The sequence below is a fragment of the Propithecus coquereli genome, unplaced genomic scaffold (assembly GCF_000956105.1).
Source record: "Propithecus coquereli isolate 6110/MARCELLA unplaced genomic scaffold, Pcoq_1.0 Scaffold831, whole genome shotgun sequence".
Lineage (NCBI taxonomy): Eukaryota > Metazoa > Chordata > Mammalia > Primates > Indriidae > Propithecus > Propithecus coquereli.
This window is the reverse complement of record NW_012154519.1, coordinates 131,330-140,824: the sequence shown is the minus strand read 5'-3', so window position 1 is coordinate 140,824 and position 9,495 is coordinate 131,330. Positions and strand designations below refer to the sequence as shown.

Sequence of the window (9,495 nt, the reverse complement as noted above, 5' to 3'; positions counted from 1 at the left end):
AACAGGGGTGTGTGTGGCAGTTTCTGACCAGGATGTGTCTGTGTTTGCAGGTGTCCAGTGTGAGGTGCAGCTGGTGGAGTCTGGGGGAGGCTTGGCCCAGCCTGGGGGGTCCCTGACACTCTCCTGTGCAGCCTCCGGATTCACCTTCAGTAACTACGGGATGCACTGGGTCCGCCAGGCTCCAGGGAAGGGACTGGAGTGGGTCTCAGCCATTAGTAGTGGTGGTAGCACATACTACGCAGACGCTGTGAAGGGCCGGTTCACCATCTCCAGAGACAACAGCAAGAACACGCTGTCTCTGCAAATGAACAGTCTGAGAACCGAGGACACGGCCGTGTACTACTGTGCGAAAGACACAGTGAGGGGACATCAGTGTGAGCCCAGACACAAACCTCCTGCGGGGGCGCGCGGGGCCACCAGGGGGCAGGCGATGCACAAGGAGCAGAGTCAGCCCAGGGCAGGTGCAGGTGGAGGGTAAGGGCTGGTTTCCTCTTAGGGTCGTGGCTTCCTCTACATAAATGGTTTCTTCTGGGGAACTTCTCTGAATCCATGATTCTGAGCTTCCCTCTGCAGTCTCTGAGTTAGATTTATTTGTGGTCATGAGAGAAAATATTCTCACCTGCACAAAAGGCAGAGAGTGGCTTCTAGTCGCTTTCTCCTGTCCCCCAATGTACATTAATTATCAAACCTTGGGAATAGGTCCAAGAATCAATGAAAGATTTTTTCTTGGACGACACAATGTAGCACAGCACACTCAGTGAAAGTTCCTTCTAGCCAGCAGGCAGGATGAAGTGTCTGTCGGACATCAGGGGCAGAGGGAGTCAGCATCCTAAGGAAGAGAAGGAAGACCCCGTGGTGGTCAGTGTCCCAGCACCAACAGACATTCTACAATAAAGACATCTGCACTTGAATGTTTACAGCATGACAATTCACAACTGCAAAGACGTGGCAACAATCCCCAAGTGCCCATCAATCCCTGCGTGGATTAATAACATGCGGTATATGGATACCATGGAGTTCTACTCAGCCACTAAACTCAGCGGTGAACTAGCACCTCTTGTATTGTCCTGCGTTGAGCTGGAGCCCATTCTCTGAAGTGAAGTAGCACAAGAACTGAAAAACAAGCACCACATATACTCACCATTAAATTGGTACCAATCAATCAACACTTATGTGCTCATATGGAAGGAAGATTCATCAAGTGTCAGGCAGGTGGGAGGGGAGAGGGGGATGGGTATATTCACACCTAATGGGTGTGGTGCGCACGTCTCGGGTATAGACATGCTTGTAGCTCTGAGTGGGGTGGTTCAAAGGCAATATATGTAATGTAAACGTTTGTACTCCCATAATATGCTGAAATAAATATAAATTACAGAAAAGAAAGAAATATATTTCCAGGCATTTTCCCAATTTGTAGTCAAGTTGTTTATTTATTTATCACTATTATTTTTATGCTTTGAGTTTCTTGATTCACCTATATATACAAAATAGATTAATCCCTTATCAGATATATTGTTTGCAGTTTTTTTCCCATTCTGTAGTGGCCTTCTCATTTTAGCACTTATTTTCTTTCTTGTGCAGAAGCATTTTAGTTTGACGATTCCCAATTGCCAATGTGCTCTTTATTACCTCCACCTTTAGTGCCATATCCACAAATTGTTGACAAGACCAACATCAAGGAGATTTCCCCTATGTTTTCTTCCATAAGTTTCATGATTTGAGGTCTGTGTTTGTCTTTAATCCATTTTGAGTTAATTTTTATGTATGGTGTATGATAGGGGCTCAATTTCACTGTAGTGAATTTAGATATGCAATTTTTTCAAAATAATTCCTTGAACAGACTACTCTTTCCCAGTGGAGTATTCTTCCTCCATCATTGAACGTTAGCTGAGCATTGTGGGTAAGCTGATTTCTGGGATCTTCCTTACGTCCCTCTGGTCTCAGTATTTTCTCCTTCACCCCAGTACATGCTTTTCGATTGCTATGGCTGTGTAATACAATATAAAATTAGTACATGTGATGTTTTCACTTCAGTTTTTTGCTCAAGTTTGCTTGGTTATTTGGGATATTTTTTCATTCTACGTAAATTTTTGTCATTTTACATTTTCCTTCTATTTTTGTTAAGAATGTCATCGAGGCATTCATGGGATTTCTTTGGAGATCACTTTGCGTGCTATGGACATTTTGACAATATTAATTCTTTCCATCCATGAACATAGGATATATTTCCATATACATTTCTCATCTTTAAATTCATTTTTACTATTTTATGACCACAATAATAATATTTTGATTTTGTGTTAAATTTATTATTCATTATGTTATTACTTGTGTTGCTGTTGAAAATGAGATTGTTTTATTAACTTCCTTTTTGAATAATATCTTTATTTAAAGGACACATTTTTGTTTGTTGATTATATATACTGTGAGTGTACTGACTTTATACTTCTAACATTTTTGGTGAAGCCTTTAGGGTTTTCTATATGTAAAATTATAAGGAAAATAAACACAAGATAGTACTTCTTCAAACAAAATAATCATAACATTTACAAACAGATAATTTTACTTCTTCTTTTAATTTAATGTCATTTTTCTTTTTGGTCTTAATTTCTGTAGCTACGACTTTCAGTACTAAGATGAATAGAAGTGCTGACAGTGGGCATCCTTACCCGTTTCCTCATTGTATTGGTAAATATTTCAGTTTTTCATTTTTGGGTATAATATAATCTGTAAGCATGTATATATGGCATTTAATATGTTGAGATACTCTCTGTGTAGAACGATTTTTGTGAGTTTTTATCATGAACGAAAGCAGATTATTTGGGATACGTTCTGTGGGTCTTTTGCTATAATCATATCTATTTATCTTAGACTTTGTTAAAGAGTTATATTGGATTAACTAATTTGCACGTGTTGAACCCTTCTTGCATCCAGGAATAAATTCAACTCGATTACGGTATGATCATTATCATATGCTGTTGAATTTAGTTGGCTAATATTTTAGAGTATTTTCACACCAAGTGCATCAAGTTATTGGCTCATAATTTTCATTTCCTATTGTGTCCTATGATAGCCTCAAATGAGGGTAATTCTGGCCTCGTATAATGAGTATAGAAAGTGTTTTCTGTTCTTCAAAGTTGTGGACAAATTTCAGAATCATCGTCACTCATGCTCCTTAAAATGTTAGGTAGAATTCTCCAGGTTAGGTAGAATTCTCCATCATCTGGTCTTGGGCTTCCCTTGGTTGAGAAGTTGTTGATTATTCATTCAGCATATTTATGACTTAGTGTTCTGCCCTTTTTTCTATGTCTCTATGATTCAGTCTTGGTAGGCTGTATGTTCTGCTCTGATCCAAATTACTCCCTTCCCTATTGTAACTGAGATTAGTGGGGTTTTTTTCCCTTTGGAAAAAAGTGGGTTGTTTTTTTTTTTTAGAATATTTCTTTTTTTCTTAATGTTTATTGCCATAAACTTTTCTCTTAGAACTTTTTAAATGCATCTTGTGTGTTTCCATTTTTGTTTGTCTCAATATTTCTTAAATCTCTACTGCTTTCTTCTCCGGTGCAGTCTTTGTTCTGTAAAGTGTGGTTTAATTTCCATATATTTTCGTTTTATAATATTCCTCCATTCACTTGCATTTTCATACCATTGTAGTTGGACAATATGGGAGGTATAATTTTAATCTTCTTAAATTTATAAGATTTGTTTTGTGGGCTCACAGATGGTCTGTCCTAGAGTGTGTTCTTGTGCACTGAACATAATATGTATTTTGCTGTGGTTGGGCGGGATGCTGTCTGTATTTCTTTTCTTTTATTTCAAAATATTATGGGATGCAAAAGTGCACAGATGGAATTAACAGTCATCAGGTGTGTATTTCTGTTCAGTCCATTTAGGTCTAGAGTATTTTTTTATGTCCAGCATTTTCTTATTGATTTTGTCTGGATGATCTAACCATCATTACATGTGTGATATCAAAGTTTTCTATTATTTTTGTGTTGCTGCCTCCATCATTTTTCCAATATTTCTTCATTACGTCTTACTGCTCTCTTCCAACATTCATACCAGTCTCCCATTCCAATGGTCTCCCAACCACTGATCACTATTTTTCCTTTTCAGATATTTTGTCATCTTTTATAAGCCTTCAATAATCTACTGGTCTTGTTTACAACGCTTCAAACCATCACTTAGTTATTAACCCCCATCTCTTTCCAGTGCCCTGGCTCCCTTCTCTGTGAAGGCCACATTGCATCAGGCTTCTGGGAGTAGCCTTGGACTGCAAGTCAAATCCCTGAGCTCCGCAGCAATGACTTCCTGCCTCTCAGCTCTCTCTGGACCACCCACGGCCATCACTCCCAGTCAATTTCCTCATGAGCTCACTCCTTCAGCTGATTCCGCCTATCCCATAACTACCCAATACCCCCCAATATCATTTGTCAATCCTGCTATACTTCCCCTTTCAGCAGAAGAGGGGGCCCAGTGTGTGATGAAACAATTAGAATAAGTGATGCTTTGCCCGCTATGTCAGTATCCCCTTTCCATTAAAGCTGACGCCCAATGTCAACTATCAGACAAGGAACTAATGTTCTCTGGGATAGAACAAAAGAATTATTATAATTTTCTGTAAAGCATTTATACTCAGGTAATAGTTTCATGTCTAAGCCACATTTCTTAGAAGTAGTACTGAAGACATGCATTCTTGTGCCAGTGGTTTATTAACATTTTCCCTAGGAGAAATCACTAAGGATGTGAGGAGAGTGGATCAGGGGCAGGAGTCTGCCCTGCAGAGGAGTCGGATGCTGAGCAGGCCTCAGAGTTTCCAAACCTGACTGGGAAAGGCAAGCTGCAATGATCCATTTCTCCTCCCCATCCACAGACAAATGCGTACCCCGGGTGGGATATGAATCCCATTTCAGAAAATAAATAAGGAAAGCAGGGTGTTGGGTGTCCAACAGAATGAGGACAATGGCGACATCTGATGTTTCAACCACACGATGTCTAATCAGATCACAATGCACAGAATGAGGGAACATGGGGCATGCCTCGGACTCAGGTGACAGCAGTGTAACAAGGTCACCCACTCACAGGGGAGGATGAGACCCACATAAGAGAGAAGGTCCAGGAGAACAGAGCAGGAGCTGCATTGTGCTCACTGCTGAGGGAGAAGTCCCCGAGCCTGTGTGGATGGGGGAGTTGGCCTGGGGCCAAGGAAGGGCAGGAGGAAATGGCAGGTAGCAGCATTTTCTTCATGGGGTGGGACTAACCTTAGACCTGCTCCCAACACCCCTCTCAGAAAAAGCACTGTCTTCTCCAAACGTGAAACCCCACTTAAGTTCCCAAGAAGAGATGCCCGACGGGGCTCAGAAGGACTAGGGGAGCCTGAACTCAGTCCCTCTCCATTCACAAAAACATGGCTCAGTCACGGGCATGGACCTCGTCAGGCTCTAGTGCAAAATCCACTTTGGGGTTTTGCAAAAAACCAGATCTCTATTCAGATGGGGCCACAGACTCTGAGAAAGGCAGAGCTGTGGTGTAGATAAAGATGAGATTGTTGGGCCTAATTTTCCTGGTGCTTCCCCCAAGGTGAGGATCTCAGATGTGAGACACAGGTCTGGGGGACGGTTGTGACAACACATGATTGACAGGCACAGATCCTCCTTGTCCACAGGTGTGCTGTGTCAGGTGCACTGTGGGAGTCAGGCTCAGGACTAAGGGTGTCCTTGCAGACTCCCCACCTGCTCTATGACTGGATGCTCCATCACACTCCGTGGTTACTGCCGGGGCTGGGGCTGACAATCCCCATGGAAGGGACTGGTGTGGATCAGGAACGTATAGGATGAGGGGTCACAAATTACAACCTGTCCCTCAAGAGCTGAGTCAGCAAGTCCTGATCAACATCCAAGAACCAGTCCTACCTGCAGGTGAGCTCCATGACCACTAAGGACACCACCAGGTGTGGCTGTGCCGGACAAAGTGAAGAGACATGTCACCACATAATGGGACTTCCATGTGAGCCCGGGCACAAACTTCTCCTCAGGGGCCTGCAGGACCAGCACTGGGGACCAGGGACCCATGACAGCATCGTCCATGTTCCAGCCTCAGGGAAGTTGGGTACAGAGAGGGGCAGGATTGGGGAAGAGGTTTCCTGTCTCAATCAAATATCGCCATTGGATCAACTCCAATGAATCTATTCTACTAGATAAATAACAGAGAGATAGATGTAGACCTAGATATTATTAATAGAAATGTATATAATTAGAAAATAATATTTCTATAAATACGTAATTATATTTAGATGCCTTAATTTGTAATGTCTGTCTTATGTGGCCATCAAGGACCAATGCCTTTGCTTATTCAAGGACCATATAAGTTGTGGTCGTCCAAGTAGGAACTCTTTTTCTGTTCCCCATCTCTCTCTCACACATGCACAGAGACATGCACATGTTGAGGGTTATTGACTTAACATTTACCTTGATTTTGCTGGTGGTTATGCCAATATTTCTCAAATTGTGCACTTCAGAAGAGGATTATTGTAGTGCAATTATACTTCATTAAAGATATTACACAGTGTATTATTTCACATAGAAAGAGTTACAGAGAGATGGAAAAACACACAAAAATGCAGAGACTGCTAGATACACACCTGAATGAAACCACTTCTCTCAAAATTTGGGGGAGAAAAGAATAAAGCAAAGTAATGCCATGATCTCATTAGAGAAGGGGATTTTCCAGACCTCATTATGCATGTTCAGCTCCGGGCTGCAGTAGGTTCGTGGGCCAGGTGTGTGCAGTGGTGAGGTGCACGAGCTCAGACACCCGGCTCACTCTGTCCACACATGAGCTGCTGGACACATCTCTTAGCCCCTTCCTGTTTCTGGCTCTACTTTTACATATGAAAAATGTAGCAAAGTTTAGACATCTACATGACATGATCCACATCCATGTGTAGAAATGAAATAAAGTTATGTATGCTAAGCGTTTATCACAGCTCAATCTCACAATAATAAACCACATTTCCCCAAATATTTCCAGTGTCCACAAGCTTCTGAGGTAACTCACACATGTTCTGGGGCCCTGCCCTCCCTCAGGTGTCCCATCCCAGCACTTGCTATATAGCAGGGGACATGCAAATAGAGCCCTCCCTCTGCTCATGAAAACCAGCCCAGCCCTCACCCTGCAGCTCTGGGAGAGGAGCCCCAGCCCCGGCATTCCCAGGTGTCCCCATTCAGTGATCAGGACTCAACACAGAGACTCACCATGGAGTCTGGTCTCAGCTGGGTTTTCCTTGTTGCTCTTTTACAAGGTAATTCATGGAGAACTAGAGATATTGGGTGTGTGAGTGGATGTGAGTGAGAGAAATAGGGGTGTGTGTGGCAGTTTCTGACCAGGATGTGTCTGTGTTTGCAGGTGTCCAGTGTGAGGTGCAGCTGGTGGAGTCTGGGGGAGGCTTGGTCCAGCCTGGGGGGTCCCTGACACTCTCCTGTGCAGCCTCCGGATTCACCTTCAGCAGCTATGACATGAGCTGGGTCCGCCAGGCTCCAGGGAAGGGGCTGGAGTGGGTGGCAGTTATATGGGCTGATGGAAGTAAGCAATACTACGCAGACTCCGTGAAGGGCCGATTCACCATCTCCAGAGACAACGGCAAGAACATGCTCTATCTGCAAATGAACAGTCTGCGAGCTGAGGACACGGCCATGTACTACTGTGCGAGTGACACAGTGAGATGACTTCAGTGTGAGCCCTGACACAAACCTCCTGTGGGGGCGCACGGGGCCACCAGTGGGGAGTGTGGGCCCTGGAAGCCGAAGAAAGATCTGAGGGGCAGGTGCAGTTGGCCAATAATAGTTTGTTTCCTGTCAGAGGTTGGGTTTCCTCTACAGAAATTTCATTGTGGGAACTTCTTTTGTGGCTCTGTGCTTGTCACTGTAGTGTCTGAATTAGAAAAGTCTTGTTGCAATAAATGAACACATTCTCACCTGCACACAAGGAAGAACATCACTCACGTGGGCAGAAACGGCCCCGACATTAGCACTAACATCAGAGTCCTGAGGAAGCCCAGGAGAGCCTGCTGAGCATTTTCCAACCAGACTCAGCACAGAGACCTCAGTGGGACTCCTTGAGTGGGACAGTCTTTGGGATTCAGATTAGGATCCACAGAGATCTGGGACAGGGTCATTGTCTCATAAAACCTATTGTCATCAAGTTTTTCCCTCCTCATTTGAAAATGTACATTCCTGATGCAGAAATGATCTAGTTATGCCCTTTTCTGCAATTCCATTTTCTTTCTTCCTAGGTTCTATTTTCACATCTTCCTCTTCTCCTTCTTCCCCCAGAAAATGGAGGGTGTGGTCTCTTGGTCTAAATCCTGGGGCTCAGGCCTTTACCTTGAGCTCAGGTGTGGGCCAGGCTATGGCTCCTGTGGGACCTGGGAAAGATTGATGTTACTGTCTCACCAGCATTGCTGGGACCCTCCTACTGTCACCTGGGCATGGACTCACTTTGCAAATGCGAGTGGCCATTAGTAGCTGTGAGAATAAGATCGATTGGTCAAAGTGGGATGTGTCCACTGAGACTCTCACAGAGTCACCTTCAACACCTGTGGCATCGGGAGACCTGCAGATGGGAACCTCGGTGTGCTGAGAGCTCTGTGGTGGATCCAGGTCCTCGTGAGCGGTGTCCTTTGGCCCCAGCATGACGACACAGCACCCTGCAGTCGAGTCCTCCTGTGGAAAGTGCCTGCCCCAGATGGTCCTTCGTCCAAGAGCCTCCTCATCCTCCCCCCTGCACCTGCTGACTGCCCTCTCCTGTGTTCTCCTCCTTCCTATGGAGAGCAAAATTATTCCTTGTTTTTACTCTCATTCCCATCGTTATCATAAAGAACCAGTGTCATGTATTGAACAAGGATTTGTGTCTAAACCACATGGGATTCACAAGAGATTTCTCCCAAAACTTACTCTTCATCATGGGAGCTTCTTGTGTAAAATTATGCACGACATCCATCTTATGAAGGAATTTCCATTCTTGAGTTATTTCTGTGTCTACCTTAGACACAGATGTGTCCTCATGTTAAGCAGGAAACAGTTAACTGTGTGAGAGGCTTTGCCACCTTGTCCAGCCCCTGCCTATGAAATGGCTACGGGGTCAGACAGGTAGGAGGTAACACCACACTGCATGTCACGGAGTCTGGACGAAGGGACAGGACCAGCAGGACAGATGTGACTACTGCTCCTTTAGAGTTACTTTGTTGATTTTAGTTGTTTATAGCATTTTTACTTCGAACTCCCTACAGCATTAAAACACACTTGGTTTATGTAAAGCCCAAGAAAGCTGCAAAGCTCAGGTGTTGGCAAGCACGTATCATGGCGCAGGATGCTGTGGGACCCCTGAGGTGGCCACGGGAGAAGGGTCATTCAGCGTGTGGGTGGGGAACACGGACATTATGGCAAAGAAGGCAGGTGTCCTCCTGGGGACAACGGGACACGGGGACTCCGTTGGCTG

General features: G+C 44.2%; 2 gene segments (V, D, J or C); both read left to right on the top strand.

Moving 5' to 3' along the window:
• The window catches only part of LOC105825925, a 2,729-nt gene extending 2,251 nt beyond the window's left edge, over window positions 1-478 (top strand). Inside the window, 1 exon segment of the V gene segment in view lies at window positions 32-478. Coding sequence covers window positions 32-478 — 447 coding nt within the window.
• Window positions 479-7,175: 6,697 nt separating this feature from the next.
• LOC105825930 lies at window positions 7,176-7,735 on the top strand. The segment is given in 2 exon segments: window positions 7,176-7,300; window positions 7,405-7,735. Coding segments are annotated over 2 exon segments (366 nt in total).
• Window positions 7,736-9,495: the final 1,760 nt, after the last annotated feature.